Raw genomic sequence first — 19,255 nt, 5'->3', positions numbered from 1 at the left:
AGACCCAAAAATTCCTATTCCAGAACACCCAATGTAGATGGTTTTGAGATCTAACTACTGAAAGATCTGATATCTTAAAATGGCCTAGGTTCAAAGACCTGACAATGACAGAAACGCCTGAAAGATTTTGGAAGTTTCCCTGGCTGGCTGTAGGTTGCTTTCCTTCTCAAAATTTCATACAACTTTCTATATAACTGTGTAACTGAGAACACACTTGGGACATGGTTTTGTGCTAATATGTTTACCTGAGAGGACTTTGGGTACGCTAGTGATGAATGACACTAATTGCCTTCCAGTGTGAAGATGATGTCTTTCTGGCAACTTAAGGAATACCAAATCACACATTTAATTTTGCTAGAAGTCTCTTGATGTCAGATGAGGTAAAGATCCCTCTACATTTTTGTTTTGATTTTTTTTCCTTTTTTTTTTTTTTCTTCTTCTTCTCCAGGAATCCCTGCCTCTTAAGCCTGAAAGCTGAGATGCCTCACTTGTGTTCTGTGTATGGGTAGCAGATGCCACACAGTTTAATGAGCTGTCATGGGCACTATGGAGCTGACACTGCTCCATAATGGAGCTGCTTTTTCATGAGCCAGTGAATCACCTAATACAGTAAAACTAGGACTTGATTAAGGAGCTTCGGCGTCATTGTAATGTAACATTTCACTGAGTGCAGTTATGGATATCTGAAAAGTAATGATGTATATCATTCTTGAGAGGTCTTTAGGAAGTAATACTTCTAGCAGCCCTAGCAATATAGTTGAGGTTGAGAAATGAACATAATGTCCCTTTGTCTGACTTTTCTTCTGACAATCCTACCACGAGACGGTTGTTCTGGTACTGGTCAGAAGAGTGATACAAGGGTTACCTCGGTAGATGATAATATCTAGAAAAACAATAGGTAAAGACCTACTGACTGTTTTTTGTGAGTTTTGGAGGCTTATATACTGCTGGGATATATATAATTTCTTAAGTGTTAAGTCTGTCTTAAATAGTTTAGGTTTTGGGAATGTTAGCGGCTGTCTGCATGGGGATCCATTTAAGTGATTGAATTCACTCACTATAAACTTATGACCAGATTTTACATTCAATGTGTTTAAACACGTTGACACAATCAGTGCAACCATTTCGCTTTCCACGCTGACACTAAATTTGTGAACTTTTCATCAAATACATGCCAAGAAATGTTAAAATAAGCCTTAGAAGTCCAAAATATTGCTGCAGAATATAAATTCTAAAATTTGTACCATCTACAACCGTTTTTGCTTGCTGCCAATCCTGGCCCAGAGATGGGACAGAGCTGCTATTTCCATGCCACTTTTAATATGCTACGTGAGCTGAAATGCCTGACTTCCTTCTGAATGATTTACAGTCAGGAGATGATCCTGGCTACTTTGACATCTCTGCCACCCTGTGTGGCGTGCCAGGATCCAGCTCTTCGGTAATGGTAAATATTCTCGGGGTCAGGACTGAAGCGTAGCCTTGTAGGCTTTAGGAGGGCCAGCAGTGTTCATGGAGGGATCCAGCAGATTTAAGCCACTCTGATTTCTGCAAGCAAATTAAGCTGTTGTGTAGACATACCCGGTGTCTTGCTCCTGCAGATGGCTACCAAGCTTGCCTTTGGTTTGTTCTCACTAAAAATGCAAAATAGTAGGACAGAAGGAAGCTGAGACTTAGAAAAAATAAAACGTGCTAATCTTATGTTTCATGCTGACAACTATGCTGTTTGATATGCTAATACTTGAAAAATCCTATTTAAACTGAAAAATGGGCTTCTCAAACATGGGAGGGATTCAATTTCCTTCTCAAAAGAGCTGTAAAAATGCTGAATACAACTCAAGGTTACTTAGTAACCTTGATGAGACCAGCTAAACCCAGGGGAAGTAGTATGCAGGGTCCTTTATTTAAAAAACAGAAAGAACACCCCTTAGGTGCCCCTAAGGCACCCCCCCTCCAAAAAAAACCCCGCCACTATTATTGCCAATTTATTTGTAGATTTAACTGATTGCTACTTACAGTGCAGTCTGAGGTACCCTCGTTTTTAATCTGGTGCTGTTTAATCTTTTTTTTTGTAGATGGAAAACTAATCTGGCGTGCGCTGCTGCCTTCCCTCCGTAGGTGGTGCCAGGGCTGCGGCGTGTGCCGGCGGCAGCCGCCGCCTCAGCGAGGTGGGTGTCGTTCGGGTGGTGCTTGAGGGGCTGAAGAGAGCTCCCGGAGGAACGGAACCGCGTTAAAGACCCGTGCTTCTGCTTCCCAGCCCTTCACAGCCCACCCCACCCCAGCATTTTTGTGCAACAAGAAGCAAAAATAACCTTCCAGAAAAGAGCAGGGCTGTCCTTGTTGAACTGTTCAGATGAAATTCCGTTTTCATCTAATAAATCCAGTATATGACTTTCGTTCTGAATGTGTGAAATATTCCCGTTCAGAGGTCTATTTTGGATTTTAAAATCTGAGAGACCTGAGAATGTACTAACTGATTAGCAGTGAGAATACAGTGTCGATGCCGAGACGTTTAATTCAGTGAAAGACCTTGAGCAACCCCTGTTTCTGTCCATGTAGCTACTCAAGGCTTACCAAACCCAAAATCTGTTTTTCAGATTTCAAATCTTTTCTCGCTCTTCTTGTGATGGCCTGGTAACCACAGTCTACTTTGACATTCAAGCTGAACTGTTTGGGGTTTTTTTTAATCCATTATTGCCCAGTTGTGCTCCTACTATGTTTGCTCTCTGCCCATGGTATACCAGCAGTGAGTCAATAGTACTGATGATAGTCTTTTTCAGAAGACTAGAAAAACGCTGCAGAGAAGTTTGCGGCCAGGATAGGCTGTGGGCTCATTCATACTCAGGTCACTGTCTGCCAACACCCCCGGCCCTTTTCAGCAGAGCTGCTCCCCAGCCCCATGGTGCTCAGGCTGTCTCGTTGCAGGGGTTATTCCTTCACAAGTGCAGGGCTTTGCATTTCTCCTTGTCAAATTTCATCAGGTCCTTGTGGCCTATCCCTCCAGCCTGTCCAGGTCACTCTGAACGGTTCAACCCCAGCCAGCAACTAAGCCCCACCCAGCCGCTCGCTATCTCCCCCCGGTGGGATGGGGGAGAGAATCAGAAGAGTAAAAGTGAGAAAACTCGTGGGTTGAGATAAAGACAGTTTAATAGGTAAAGCAAAAGCCGTGCACCCAAACAAAGCAAACCAAGGAATTCATTCACTGCTTCCCATCGGCAGGCAGGTGTTCAGCCATCTCCAGGAAAGCAGGGCTCCATCACGCGTAACGGTTACTTGGGAAGACAAACACCATCACTCCCAACGTCTCCCTCTTCCTTCTTCTTCCCCCGGCTTTATGTGCTGAGCACAACATCATATGGTATGGAATACCCCACTGGCCAGTTGGGTCAGCTGTCCTGGCTATGCTCCCTCCCAGCTTCTTGTGCACCTGGCAGAGCATGGGAAGCTGAAAAGTCCTTGACTATGTAAGCACTACTTAGCAATAACGAAAACATCAGTGTGTTATCAACACTATTCTCATACTAAATCCAAAACACAGCACTATACCAACTCCTAGGAAGAAAATCAACTCTATCCCAGCCGAAACCAGGACAGTGGCCTTCCCCTTGAATGTATCAGCTAGTCCCCCCCAGTTTGGTGTCATCTGCAAACTTGATGAGTGTGCAGTCTGTCACCTTCTCAAGGTCACTGGTATGGTTGTTAAATAGGACAGGTCCTAGGACAGATCCCTGCCGCCAGTGAGAGTACTGCCCATTAACCACTACCCTCCCAGCCCGATCCTCCAGCCAGTTTTAAAACTGATTTATCTGTCCACCTGTCCAGAACATAATGTCCTTGCTTGGATACAAGAATATTGTGGGAGCTGGTCTCGAAAGTCATGCTAAAATGGAGACAAATGACATCTACTGCTCTTCCTTCATCCCCAAATCCAGTCACGATGGTCATGATATCCCCTTCATAAATCTGCTTCAACTGCTCCCAGTCCACCCAATCCTCCTTCCCAAAAGTGTCTTCTAGGAAGACTTGCTCTAATTTTCCCTGTGAGGCTGACTGGTATGTAGCTCCTGGATTTGCCTTTTGGCCTTTTCTGAAGGTGAGGGCAGCATTTGCCTTTCTCCAGCTGTTTTGGACCTTCCTGGATCCCCACAGTCTTTCAAAGATGGCAGAGAGTGGCCTTGTGTGGTGGGTTGACCTTGACTGGACACCAGGTGCCCACTCTATCATTCCCCTCCTCAGCAGGATGGGGGGAAGAAAATAAGATGGAAAAAAACTGGATCAAGATAAAGACAGATTAATAAAGCAACAGCAAAGGCTACGTGCAGAAGCAAAGGAAAACAAAAGATTTATTCCCTACTTCCCATCAGCAGGTGATGTCCAGCCACTTCCCGGGCAGTAGGGCTTCAATACGCTTAGCAGTTGCTCCGGAAGACAAACGTCATAATAACAAACACTCCCCCCCACTTCCTTGCTGAGCAGATGTCATATGGTATGGGATATCCCTTCCGTCAGTTTGGGTCAGCTGTCCTGGCTATGTCCCCTCCCGAGATCTTGCCCACCCCCACCTACTGGTGAGGGGGGAATGTTGGAGAGACAGCCTCCGTGCTGTGCCAGCACCGCTCAGCAGTAGCCAAAACACTGGTGTGTTACCAACACCTTCCTAGCACAGCACCGACAGAAAGCACAGCACTACGAGGGCTGCTGTGGGGAAAATTAACTCCATCTCAGCCAGACCCAATACACCTTGCAAGGGCGTCAGCCAATTCCCCCAGTACTCCCAGGTGCAGAAATGCGGAGGGCGAGCCCGTGCCTCTGGAGGGGCAGAGCACGTGGGGAAGCGAGTGGTGGGTTAAAGGCCCCAGGCTCTCCTACCACCAGGAAGGGGTTTCCACACCCTTTCAAGAAGACGCAGTAGGACAGACTGGCAGGATCTGGGACCTTCTAGTAGCTGCTGTGATGCTTTTTGGCCTTTCCCCCATTGCTAGCTGGGGGTTAGGAGTGGGACTCCAGGGTTCCCTTGGGAAGCGTGGAAGGGAGGTCTGAGCTGGCCGGGAGCCAGGCACGTCTGTGCAGATGTGAGCAAACTGTTTCTTACTCACTCAGCATGCACTTATTTGGGGTAACCTTGGACCTCGTAGCTGTAAGGCTTGTCTGTATGGAAATATATTCTCTGCTTGTGCTCCCTACCTTTCCTTTCTAAAAATATTCCCTTCAAGTTGGTGAAAGGGAAAGAGTCCCAGTACTGCTTCAGCCTCATGCAAGAAGTACACACGTGAGAAAAGGGAAAGTTTCAGTGTGGGAATATTTGGGATAACCAAAATTGATTGCTAAAGCACGCACTTGCTATCAGGCAGAAATGTTGGAATTATACAATTATCAATTTCAAAATTACTTTATAAGAGATTGATGTAATATTTTAATTCTGCATTAATCAGCATTATCTTTTATCCTGCTGAAACCATGACCCTTGACTTCCTCTGAATTCAGTAGGTTTGGATCATTCCTAAACCTAGACCTGTGCAAAGTCACTATAAATCCGTGGGAGGGGATGGTACCAGCACAGCAATTAATATCACTACCATTATGTGATACCATTAACATGAACATTGGTAGGATCAGATAAATGTGTATTAGACTAACGGTGCTTATGTGAGATGCTCTGTTCAGACTTCTGGACTAAGAAAACATTGTTAAGAGATGATCTTGGTTAAAAACAATAGAATCATAGAATCATAGAATCATTAAGGTTGGAAAAGACCTCTAAGATCATCAAGTCCAACCATCAACCCAACACACCATGCCCACTACACCATGTCCCTAAGAGCCTCATCTACACGTCTTTTAAATACTTCCAGGGGTGGTGACTCCACCACTTCCCTGGGCAGCCTGTTCCAAGGCCTGATCACTCTTTCAGTAAAGAAATTTCTCCTAATCTCCAATCTAAACCTCCCTTGGCACAACTTGAGGCCATTTCCTCTCGTCCTATCGCTAGTTACTTACTTGGGAGAAGAGACCAACACCCACCTCGCTCCAACCTCCTTTCAGGTAGTTGTAGAGCGCGATGAGATCTCCCCTCAGCCTCCTCTTCTCCAGACTAAACAACCCCAGTTTCCTCAGCCGCTCCTCATAAGACTTGTGCTCCAGGTCCTTCACCAGCTTCGTTGCCCTCCTCTGGACACGCTCCAGCACCTCAATGTCCTTCTTGTAGTGAGGGGCCCAAAACTGAACACAGTATTCGAGGTGCGGCCTCACCAGTGCCGAGTACAGGGGCAAGATCACCTCCCTGCTCCTGCTGGCCACACTATTTCTGATACAGGCCAGGATGCCATTGGCCTTCTTGGCCACCTGGGCACATTGCCAGCTCATGTTCAGCCGGCTGTCGACCAGCACCCCCAGGTCCTTTTCCTCCGGGCAGCTTTCCAGCCACTCTTCCCCAAGCCTGCAGCGTTGCCTGGGGTTGTTGTGGCCGAAGTGCAGGACCCGGCACTTGGCCTTGTTGAACCTCATACAGTTGGCCTCGGCCCATCGATCCAGCCTGTCCAGGTCCCTCTGCAGAGCCTTCCTACCCTCCAGCAGATCAACACTCCCACCCAACTTGGTGTCATCTGCAAACTTACTGAGGGAGCACTCGATCCCCTCATCCAGATCATTGATAAAGATATTGAACAGGACCGGCCCCAGTACTGAGCCCTGGGGAACACCGCTCGTGACCGGCCGCCAACTGGATTTAACTCTGTTGACCACAACTCTCTGGGCTCAGCCGTCCAGCCAGTTTTTTACCCAGTGAAGAGTGCACCTGTCTAGGCCATGAGCCGCCAGCTTCTCTAGGAGAATGCTGTGGGAGACAGTGTCAAAGGCTTTACTGAAGTCCAGGTAGACCACATCCACTGCCTTTCCCTCATCCACTAGGCGGGTCACCTGGTCATAGAAGGAGATCAGGTTGGTCAAGCAGGACCTGCCTTCCATGAACCCGTGCTGGCTGGGCCTGATCCCCTGGTTGTCCTGCACATGGCTCGTGAGTGCCCTCAAAACGAACCGCTCCATGATCTTCCCTGGCACCGAGGTCAGGCTGACCGGCCTGTAGTTCCCCGGATCCTCCTTCCGGCCCTTCTTATAGATGGGCGTCACATTGGCAAGCCTCCAGTCGTCCGGGACCTCCCCTGTTAACCAGGACTGCTGGTAAATGATGGAGAGTGGCTCGGCAAGCTCCTCCGCCAGCTCCCTCAGTACCCTTGGGTGGATCCCATCCGGCCCCATAGACTTGTGAGCACCCAGGTGGCGTAGCAGGTTGTTAACTGCTTCCTCTTGGATTATGGGGACTGTGGACCATAGCTGTGGACTCTGTCCCAGGGGCACCTCTGCTATTACTGAGGCAGCTCCAAGACCTCATCACTATGCATGTTTCCCTTAACATGTCAGAGTGATGGCTCTAAATACATACTGTGTTATAGAGTATTAATATGTAAAAAAAATTTTGCATTGTGCAAATGTACAAATTGTACATTTGTACAAAATGTACAAATCTTGGTATCAATTTCTGACTCTGTTCTCCACTAGATGTCTTCATCGGTATTTTGAAGTACACAAAATTAATATTAAACTTTGAAAGGCACTTTGTGCTGCTACCTAGGAGATTAAATACAGAAGGTACCTGTTCAGACTTTTGAGTTTTACCATATGATCATCCTTAGATAGCGAGTTGTTAATAGTACATTGAGAAACCTATCCCAAATTCAGTCTCTAACACATGCCTGGGAAAATCTTATTTCTCAGACATGCCTCCCTGTGTAGTTTTTTGCGCACTCACGTAGTAGAATTCAAGTTTGTATCTAGTAATTTATTTAAAATCAGATATATTGCTTAAGGTCTCGGACCCAGCATTTGAAACCAAAAAATCCCTGAATTCATTCCCAGGCTCTCAAATTGTGACTTTTAAAGAGCAAACTGCCTTACTTATTTTAAAAATGCAGATATTCTTACCCCTTCTCTGCAGAGACACTTATTAGGATATAATATCTTCAAGGTATGTGTGTTAATCATCATTGCAAATGAGATTTTGAAAAGCAATTTTCCTGTGGTATGAACAAGAGTATATTTGAGTTACATGTACCAGTGTATCTGGAGTGGCATCTGTTTTCTGTAGACACTTAACTTTGTAGTAAATGGATATCTGGTCAATAAAAATAGCCTGCGGTGACTGAGTTATTTCTTAATAGCTGGGGGAGGGGAAATTCACTGGGAGGGGGCAGATGTTTAATGTAACAACAAATGCAGTGAGCAGTTTTGTTAGTCTTTCACATCCATGCTCCTCCATAGTTTTTACGTCTATAAGGCATTGAAGAACATCTCTGATGGTGCAGTGACCATGCAACAGACAAACTGGTCTGGGATTTTAGGTTGAGGATGGTGTTTTGCTTGATTTTTTTTTTTTCTTAGTCTCCTGAGCTATTTGAATAATAGATACTGTTGGCAGTATTGCCTTACAGGGTAATCAGTATATTTGGTCTGACAATGACAATCTGACTCCCAATGGGCTTCACTAAATACATTCCTGGATATAACTTACCTATTTTATTTTGGGAAAGGCATCTGGGCAGCCTTTGCATGCTACTAATATTGTGATACTGCACCACGAGTGGGTGGAATCTCATGTGTTAGTACTTCTGGATAATTGTTCAATACCTACAGTCCAAGCATGTACAGTTAACTATTTCCAGTAATCCAGCATTTCTTTGCCATTATGTCTTCAGGAAAATTGGAATCTAGGTTCGCAGCTGCTATTGTGAGACTATAGCAGCTGCGGTCATACTGCTGGACACGGTGGCCACGACCTCTGATGAATTGCTATAGTGCAGTAGTGCAGGGGTTTTTTTGTTGTTTTTTTTTCCCAAGCCTGATCATTTGAACTAATTACCGAAGAGGCTTACAAATGAATGTACCCAAGTTCCTGGGGTTTGGGTTCCTGCGGGAGAGCACGCTGCAAATAGCGCCGCTGCCTTGCAGCAGCAGTGGTCACTCCATTAGGATGGCTGATTGATAGCGGAAGGTGTCCAAAGCACGGAGGTGTGCAAGTAACTGCCAGGAGACATAAGCTGGGGCTGTACAGAATCTGACCCAAATCTCATCTGAAGTGTCAAGAAGAGCAATTACTTTGTTATGGAGGTATATGAGATGATTGGTGATTCACCCTGCGTGTGCGTGTATGCGCCTGCGCACGTGCACATATTTTCCCATGTGGGCTGCTGATCCACTGCATTTGCAGTCTCCCCTTCAAGCCTGTGAACACTATGCTGAAAACTCATGGTAATAAAATTTATCGTTAGCATAATACTGTTCAAAAAAGGATGGCTTGGGGTCTGCCATTTGAAGGTAAAACAATACTTTTCCTTTTTCTCTGTAACTATTCTTTAGCTGAATAAACAAATTCTGCTCTGAAAAACATCCATTCAAACTGCATGAACGCTAAATAGTGATGTCATCAGAGGAGTTTAGAGCTGTCTTTACAATTGATGATGGTACAGAAGTCACAGAAGTTCTTTATTTCTACTCATCGCCACTGGTCATGTAGTGCTGCAACTTTAACTTGAGATCAGTGAGCACTTTCACTGAATAACATCGAGTATCCCTGGGAAAAAAACATAAAAAAATGACAAATACTGAATCCTTGTCTAACTAGCAAAGCATAATCATAACTCATGAAAGATCTGAACATATAAGTACGTACAATGTTACCGAAATGTTAAGTTTTTATCAATAAAGTCCTCTCTCAAATGGCAAACTAACTCCCTCGGAGCTGATGTGAAACATTGTGTAATAAGTGCTTTGGTGAATCCTTTTGGAAAACAAAATATCAGTTGTTAAAAAATAAATAAAATAAATACATGTATAACTTATATATATAAATATATACATATGTATTGTTATATCATATATATTTTTAGATAATACATATTTTATATATATATTAATAATATGCATATACACACAATATATATATGTATATCTCCAACATCCCAGTAGAAACTACCAGGAAGGAAGAACATATGTGTTACTTTTGCTAGTACTTTACAATGAACTGCTGACTCTATATTTGGTATATTGATAAAGTGGACCAGTTTTTAAATATCCCCTGGAAAGCTAATGAGATTTGCATCAGTGTAGTACTTTCCAAAGTGAAGCCAGTCATTTAAAAGATGAATGAATACATGTCTGATCCAACTTCTGGCTTTTGTGCTTTGTTCTTGGGCAAGGATATTACTTCTTATTTAATAGATTTAAATTCTCTACTTCTCCATTTGGCAGGTGGTGATAGGAAACAGTGCAAACTGGAGAAATTAAATTGTACAAAGAATCACTGTCAATGAACTGACTAAAAAAAAAATCTCAAAAGTAAAATGAGCTCCTGTGTAACAGTACTATCAGCATGTAGGTGTCAGAGGGAGGAATTGTAAAGTAGATGTAAAAATCAACTTTACAGCATTGTTTAGCAAAATAACTCATCTAATTCTCAGCTCATCTTTTCAATTTTTTTTCTTATTTTTTTCCATAGAAAGAAGAATCATGTAGTAGCTTTTTTTTTTTTTTTGCCTGTTACAAATACCTTGGTGTTTTCTTTTGTCAACTTAAATATTAAATTAGGAGCATAAAACAAATGATTTTAAGTCATTTTGAAAAATTGAAGATCCTGCTAATGAAATATTAAACATGCTGTGCATAAGAAAAGCACTCATTCAAATGCAGCAAGAAGTAAAGTGTAATTAAGATAATTTTAGTAGGATTTCAAGTAGTTGCATTGAAAGATACCGAGCTCCTCCATGGTGGGGGGAAAGGATGGTTTATCCCTTCCATCCCTAATTCTATTAAAAAGTAATATAAAATAATCAGGATATCAAGGAAACAGTGTCACATATCTTGAAAATGCATTTTGGACAGTTCAAAGCTTAAAGCACTCCCAAACTGTTATGATTTTATCTGAAATTTGTTTGATTTTTTTTTTTTTAAACTGAGTACTTCCAAATGCATTAAGTGCTGCTTTATTAGTGTAGTACAAAACTCAAAGTCCAAAATAATTTTCCAGAGACATATCTGGCTTTTGTCATTGTAATATCTTGATCTTAGTTTTATAGACTTATTTATCTTTTATTTTTCCTTCTGTAGACATTTACAGATTACTGCTCAAATGCCTAAGTCTTAGCATTAAATTATCAGTGCTGGCTGAAATTCGGTATTCACGGAAAGATTTATATTTTATTTTGAATCAGAAGAAAAATTAGGAATTTTTCAGGAAGCAATATTCTGATTAAAATATAATATGGAAACTTAAACTATAAGGATGTTATCAGGTAATGTATTTTACTCTGCTGTAGGAGCAGGGTCCCATAGGCAGCTTCAGTCCCTGTCGTAGTTCATGAGTGGGGGATGGTTCATGGCTTACAAAAAGACACCAGAGTTTCTATAGAATCTCTTGGGTATAGCTGAACCCAGGATTTTGGGGACCTACAATTGGTTAAATCAAGGTGAGAGTCATTTGAATTTAGTAAAGGCTTCAACCACTGTGATTGGTTTGTCTACTAGAATAAATAAAAACTATGAGACTAGACATTAAACTTCTGCATGGGAAAAGTGATGGTACCAGTACTACTGACATTCTGACAGCCTTCACTCATAGAGTTTGTTTCTCTTCAGTGCGTAAAAGTGCACTATAATTTTGACCTCCAGTGCATGAAAAAGTGTGTATATGTGTACATATACACATATATGAACACACATTTGAGTTATTAAGCACTGAAGGCCCATGATAGAAGGCATAAACATTGCTGGTATCAATAAGTCTAAGGATTATTCTGTTCTTTGCTGATGAATAGGCCATTAGGCTTTAATATTGCCTTGTTTAAACTATATTTTTGCAAAGCATTATTATATAATGACTATCTCTGCCTTCTTTGTAATATACTGATGGTCTTGACAGATTTTCAGGGAACATGTGGGACTCATTTGTTAACAGTCCCAGGAGGGATGTCATGATGATAAATAATGACTGTATCATCCAGTGTTGTCTCTAGAGTGATGTTCCCTCCGGAACAGGGTGACTGGGGAAAAAATGGCTAACGGCCCAAAGTGAATTGACATACAGACTGAAGTTTTCATATGACAGTATATCAAGCTAAAGGTGGGTTCTGTATATTGATATACATCACATCTCCTCAGTGTGTTGTTATCCAAATCGTTTCCTGACATAGTTTATTCAACAGCCTTTCCCACTTTCCTCTGACCTTATTCCTGACTACAAATGGTGCAGCATCCATTCATATCACGTGTGATGGAAGCGTCTGGCTTGTAGATTGTATTTGAAAGCATATTAAGCAAAATAATGCCTGGAGGCCATAACCCTGGACATGTCAGGTGGACAATGCTGGAAATACAGTTTCTACTTTAACTGTCATTTGAGGTGCATTGAAAGTGAATAGTAAAGTTAACATTTATATAAGTAACCCATGTACTTTCTTGTGATATTCAGAACAAAATTTTCCATGTGTCCATATATGAAATGCATCTTACAGCCTTGCAGGCCTAACGCTGTCCTATGGAAGTAGACTTTTTGTGCCCAACTCACAAAGATGAAGGACCTGATAGTTTCAGATGATCTGCAATGGCTGCCCAGGCAGGCAGCTGGAGTGGGACTGTGAAGGAGGAAGGAACAAGCATTAAAAGCTTCTAGGTTCTGGGAGTTAATTACTTGATATCTACAAAACACATTAACAGACTTGAAGGAAAGAAATTAGATTAGAAAAGAGATGTTCCTCCTTGCAGGTTTCTAACCTCCTGGTTCATGTCTGTGCTGGGGTGTTTTCCAACAGAGCCATCTCGTGATTAATTTTTTTACATTAAATTTTTGTCATTTCCAGCAAAAATAATTACACATTTTGCTGGCAGGAGATTGCTTAAAACATTGTTTTCCGTGTTGTCTGTTTCCATTTATTCTTGTGAATACATATGCCTGCGCACAATACACAACTTATACACAAGATTGTAGAGGGATCTGCAGCAACAAACACGAATAACAATATGAGGTCAATAATACTCATTAAAAAATTGTTAGCAAAACTTATTCCTGCACCTCTGGCAAACCTACAGCATTCAGTCAGAAATATCCTTTTGTGTTGCATTCTGCAAACACCAAGTTAAACAGTGAATGAAGAATAAAATGTTCATTGCTCTACTACAAACTAGCTATGGACTAGGTGCACGCCTCAATATAGTCAGCAGAACTGGGGATTTTGGAGCAGACTTTACCTGAATCAAGGAAATTATTTTTTGTTAAAATTTTGTTCATTTATTTTGTTAAAATTTTAAAGATATCTTTTATTAAACCAAGAGTTTTGTGAGGCTTATGATTTTTTTTTGAGATCTTTGGTCAAAAATTATGTTAAAATATTACTGAAAGTTTTTAATACAATTTAAATAGGAAAAAAATTTGCTTTTTTCTTTTAAAGCCAAAATGAATGCCGTAGATTAGATAAATATGCTTATTTAAATTTTTGGTTTGGGCAACCATCATTCTGCCAATGATTTTAACGCGGTATCTGGAAAGGCTGGCATCTCGAGAGCTATAATAACATTTGCTTTCTGCTCAGAAGCAGCACAGAGCTGGGACTGGGGAGGAGCAAAACAGGAGATGCTGCTTGATCCAAATAATACCCAGGGGTTGTAATGTAATGTGAAGTACCATCCGGACACTCTGACCTGTTCCATTTGGTTGCGTACTGGATGTGACAGTTCTGTTGGACAACTGGCAAATAGCCCTTAGCTTTGAGGTTGTTTGAAGGACCTTCCAGCCTGCTCATATGGTGAACTTGTCAACAAGTTCACAGTTGGAAGCGCAGGGACTGAAGGACAGGGCAGCATTGCCGGGGTTTCAGAGTGTCCATTCAGTTTCAGGTGCAGACAGCGCCCCTGAGCCATGTGTAAGATGCCTCTTGCACTACTTTGTGCCTTCTCCCTGAGTGCCCATGGCTTTTCGCACGCTTCTGCCTTTCCCCAGCAGGTGCTCTGAATGCGCCTGCAGAAGATGCTCCACCGACGTGGGGTGGCAGGAGGGACGTGCTCTCTTACATGCCTTGTGCGCATCCTGTGGGAAAGTCCCTCGAGCCTTTCCTCGGGAGACTGCTATACTCAGTGTGACAATCCCCACTTGTCAGGCCCTGTCAGTTTGGGGATTTGATGTCCATAGACAGAAGTTATTTGTTTACTTAATCTTAATTCCATGCCCGCATTCAAGGCAGTGACTTTGTGCATGTGCTTACTCGCTCTTATATGCATGCTCACATCCTTGTACCCTTGGGTCATTTTACATTTAGCTGGAAAAACATGTGTATGTGTAATATGCTGTTAATATTTAATCAAACTCCCCAGTAAGATTTCCACCAAGCTAATGTTCAGAAAACTGAACAGATTTAAAAAAAAAAAGACAACTGTCATAAGTGGGGTTATTTCGGAAAGCCCCAAGTGAATTAGGTTTCTGCACTGTTAGATATGTTGGAGAAAATACTGTAGCGAACATGTTCTTTGCCATGTATCTGCATTTTCATAAATGACAAATGGCAAAGTTGTGGGGGCTCATACTGCAGATACAATTCCCACTCTGTTTTATATTGTTAAACAACATATGCTTGGATGAGTTAGTGTCCCATCATAAATTCAAGCCTTCAGGCAAATTCTGACAAATTGTAAATGTAATTTAATTACATTAGGAAGAGAAGAAAAGACATTTCTTAGGCTAAGAGTTTGCAGAGAGCCATAGGTTCCACCACCGATTGGGCTAGCTTTATGCAATGTGCCGACTGCAGCCAGCTTAACTGAACCAAGTCCTAGAGTTGTTTGTGTATATGTATGTCAATGGGCTTTTTTCCCAGGTCTCTTGCTGGAAAAGTTGCTTTTCTTGCTGTTGTCTTTTCAACACCATGATTGAACTGTGAATTAACATTGCAAAAGAGTGTCTAGTCTCTGGTTCCTGACTGTACGGGTACTGTTTGCAGAAAGCCTCCTCTGAACTGGTGAACTGTGGAAGAGCACGTTAAATCTATCCAGCATTCAGACAAAAAAAAATTGCTCTTTTTAATTTTGTGTGAACAAACATTTTAAAGCACTTTGATACAGCTGACAGATGGCGAAAATGAAAGGTAAAGATTTTATCATGTGAATAATTTTATGTGTCATGAGAGTAACAACATTGACAGAACTTAAGATTTCCTCTTTCTTAGCCCCATCTTCAGCCTCTCAAGCCACAAATTTCTTCAGACCACCAAGTCTTGGCCATGGAGTTGAGCTCAACATGCAAGTCAATCTGCCACTCTTATCTACACTCTCTGGGAAGAGATGAGTTTGTTCTGTCTCCAGCTTCCCAGGCGTTATGGTGGTTTCTGTAGGAGTTGCACCACTGACCCTGCTCGCAGCCTGCTGCTTGGCTCACCGGCTCTGCGCGAAGCATCCTTTCCCTGCAAAAGGTCTAGCAGAGAGGTCAGCCCACCCCTGGGACCTCCCTGGGGGACCGTGCTCCCCACTTGAGTATTAACAACCAGGGAAGGCTGTGGCCAGCTCCCGAGTCCCTCCTGATGGGAAACCATCTAGACAATGATGTTTATCCTTTCACAGAAAGACATTTACCTTGCAGTTCCTCTGCACCCTAATGACCGTACTTCCTTCATCCTCCCCACTGCTGTGCCCCAGAATACTGTATGCTCTAATGGCTGAAACAGATCATTGCAATGCTGGTCTTAGTGTTTGTACTTCAGATTAAAGGATGTGGTTTTGACAAGACATCTGCTGAGCAAATCACTTTTCTTTTTCCTTAATCAGCATGCTGTGCCTCTATCCTCTTAATCTCTTCTAACTCTCATGGCAAAAATAATTGAGCCCACAATCTGAGAAGCATAGGCTCTTACGGGATTATTTATGGCACTGACTAATTTGGGATTTATTTCTTAGAAGGGTGCTGGTTCTGGAAATCTAGGCACCCCTAATTTTCCTTCCCTTAAAACTTTTATAACACTGTCAGGAACTTTCTCTTCCCATTTTTTTTTTTTTTAAGCAGTAATTACTCTGTCAGATAAATCAGCAAATCCTTTAGATTAGATATTTAACAGTGGGACCATTCTTATGTGGATTCTTCATTGTCCCATAAAAGGTGTATCCTTCCTACAATGGGGGTATTTTTGAGATCTCTCTTTTACACAATTTGTGCAGCACTTGCAAGGACCTGATAGCTCAACAGACTTCATTTCTGTGTTTGGTTGGTGGTGTTTAATGGGTTCAAAGACAATAGGCAGGTTGAGGTCAGACAGATAGACCGAGTGTATGCTTAAGCTTTGTTTCTCTAGAAACTAAAAGCCAATAGTCCCTCTTTTATTAAGACTGTACTTATCAGATGCTTCATCCGCAGATTTGGTTCACATGACTTTGATTTGGAGAACCCTTGCAAAGCTTCTTTGTAAACAGGGCTCTGCATGACGCAGGAGTCAAATAAATGAGTGCCATGTGAATGTGTGAAACCTGACAATCTCTCTGCATCTGCAGGGCATGGTAATGAAGGGAGCATGAATGAACAAGCTTATTCATGAGGTACGTAGGCATCTTTCATTAGAGTTTGTGTGACTTTGATGAACTGGATTTGGATCTGGTTTCTGAAACTGGCTTCACTGCTGAGTCACTGTGTGTTGGTGGCAGAGGATGGTATGAATAAGCCCTTAGCACCAGGAATCTGTGTCCTGTTCCACCGGTGACTCAAGACTAACCTCAGCAAAGTCATTTGCTCTCTCTATATTGTAGTCTTCCCACACTTGAAAAAGAGAGGGTTGAAGATGAACCCACCTTTTCTGGTGCCTGGACACTTGGGAAGAGCTTTATGTAAATGCAGTGTATGACTAATCTTTCTTCTCCAACATCCTGATCAACTTGTCTCTTATGGGAACTGCTGAAACTTCTGTTCTCTTGGTGACTTTCTGGAGCTACAGAGCCCAGGTGTGGTTAATGACATCACGTAGGCGAGCAGACAGTCACACAAATAAGCAAAATTAAAAATAACTTCATCTGTGTCTGTCACCGCAGTGTGCAAGTGTCCACGTGCTGTACCAATTTTAGCTCTTAGATGAGGAGGAGGTGGCTGGTGTTTTGCCAGTCTGGGGGAGGAAGGTGGAAGGCAGAGGGTCGACAACTGGCAGGAACTGAAATCTCTGCCTTTGAGATACGTTATCAGCCGTGGAGAGGAGGGAGAAACTGCGATGGTGCCAGGAGCATGGTTGCTGTCCTTAACAACATATTTCTTTGGGGATTGTTGCACTCCCAGTCGGTTTCAGAAAAGCGGAGCTCCCTGGCCTGCTGGGCACACCCGCCGAGGCAGGGCGGCCGGCGGGGCAGAGCACCCAGCTCGCTGGCTCATGGCGCTGGGCATCTCGGCAGAGCCTCGCTGCGATGCCCTCTGCTTTTCCTTTCTTTTTCCCAGCTCAGTTTCCGTTAAACATATGTCACCGCTGGCCAAGGCTGCAGAGGTTGAAGCCTCCTCTTCCATCCTGATCATGTGAAGTGGAAGTCATGCTGGTCCTGGCATGCTCATCTCTGTCTGGCCTGTGTGACTGCTCAGTTTATGGTGTAACTCTGTAAAGGTGAATCGGAGCTGCAGGCACTTTGTCAGCGTTTGGCTTCACCTGTCTTCCCAGCTCTGTGGCTATTGCCTTCCCGAGGGTGGGAAGGAAAATGATGTACCCTGGCCACTTTTCCGTATTCTACTAAAGAATTATAGCTTGTGAGAGGGAGGAAACAAATGGTCCTCACCTTCTGAAGTGCTCTTACCTCACAGAAATACTCTCGTGAAATGCTCCAAATGAAAAGCTTTTGTCTACTTTTTTATCATTTAGCCACATGTGCGACTGTTGTGGAGAGGCTTCACTTATTACTTCGCCTAAGCATGGAGTCCTAATTTCTGGTTTCATCTGAAGACCATTTCAGACTTGGGCTCTTTGGGAAAAGGAAATGAAAGTGGGTCCAAGAGCCCTTTGTTTCCTGAACCCGTGGTTCCCACTCAGGAAAGCGTGTTCGTGCCACAAACGGATAAAAACTACAAGGGTTTATTCAGGAATGTAACATCCGTTTAATTGATCTATTCACAATCACAAAATCTCAAAGACAGGATTTATTAGGCTTTGACATATGGATTGAGTATGCTTCTTTTGTTTCTAGATGACGTTTTCTTCCTCTCAAACTTAGCTAAAAATGTAATAGCCCCTCAGTTCAATACAGATTCACAAACCTCCTTTGTCTCTTCTTGGTCAACCATTGACTCTTTGTGAAGCCCAACAAGGAATCACAGTCTCAATGGGTAGTCCCACTATGCTGTGGAGTAAGGAAAAAAAAAAAGGAATATCATGAATTACTTATAAAGTTCACTGAGATACAGCCACTGACGAGAAGAGTAATGACTAGCTTCTAGGCTTAACTCTTCTAGGCTTTTTTTTTTTTCCTTCACATAGACCTTCATTACTGAGCCACAAAGGTGTAAATGGGCTGAAGTGTTTCCTGTATTCATAGAGTGATGGGAAAGCTATCAAGTAATGTGGGACATGCACATTTTTCATGGCATCATGTTTTATTTTTAAGTTCAGAAATACCAGCTGCTTCAGAAGAACAAACCTACAGTCTGCCTGAAACATATGAAAGGTACTGCCTGCTTCCTCCTCACCGTGCAAGACACAGCTGCTGGAACCTGTTTCAACCTGAATCATTGAGACAAGGGGGAATATCCACCAGAGGCAGGTTAATCGGGTCTCATCCTGTTTTTAGTATTAAGAGGGGAAGCACTAACTAGATTCCTTGGAACGTGTGGGTGAGAATTCAAGGGAATGTGGGCTAAGATGGCCTTAAGACATAGCCATGCTTTTCCAAAGCTGTGCTGGGGGCTGAAGCAGTCAGCAGTCCCAAGCGGAGCATAAGCAGGCTTCTAAAATGTGCTCCGCTTGCTGTCACCCGCTGTCACTCGGACACTGACGTAGAATTAGAAGGACTGTTTCTGCAATGTCAGGAGCTGCTGGATGTGCTGGTCACCATAAACGACATCAGCCAGACCACACAACATAAGAAACCCCGTTATTCATTTATTTATTTTAAATTGAACCAGACACACAAAATCCCACTGTTTCACCAATTTACATGTGTATAATTTTCTCGCACATCTTTTAAGATAGCTGAGTCCCCTCAGGCTGCGACAGCTGCT

General features: G+C 42.8%; 1 protein-coding gene across 2 annotated transcripts in view; it reads left to right on the top strand.

The window, feature by feature from the left end:
• Window positions 1-15,357, top strand: part of TMEM106B (transmembrane protein 106B) — a 37,042-nt gene extending 21,685 nt beyond the window's left edge. The window contains exons 7-8 of one of the 2 annotated variants that reach the window (XR_012672670.1): window positions 2,073-2,165; window positions 15,255-15,357. Coding sequence is in view for 1 of the 2 variants with exons in the window: in XM_075143670.1 (XP_074999771.1) it covers window positions 2,073-2,115 (43 nt within the window). In the remaining variant the exon portion in view is untranslated. Of the gene's footprint in view, window positions 1-2,072; window positions 2,317-15,254 lie in introns of those variants that run through there. The other variant, XM_075143670.1, reaches the window with a different exon arrangement.
• Window positions 15,358-19,255: the final 3,898 nt, after the last annotated feature.

This window comes from Calonectris borealis, chromosome 2 (assembly GCF_964195595.1).
Source record: "Calonectris borealis chromosome 2, bCalBor7.hap1.2, whole genome shotgun sequence".
Classification (NCBI taxonomy): domain Eukaryota; kingdom Metazoa; phylum Chordata; class Aves; order Procellariiformes; family Procellariidae; genus Calonectris; species Calonectris borealis.
Note: the sequence above shows the minus strand (reverse complement) of the source record. Positions and strands in the feature narration are given on the sequence as shown.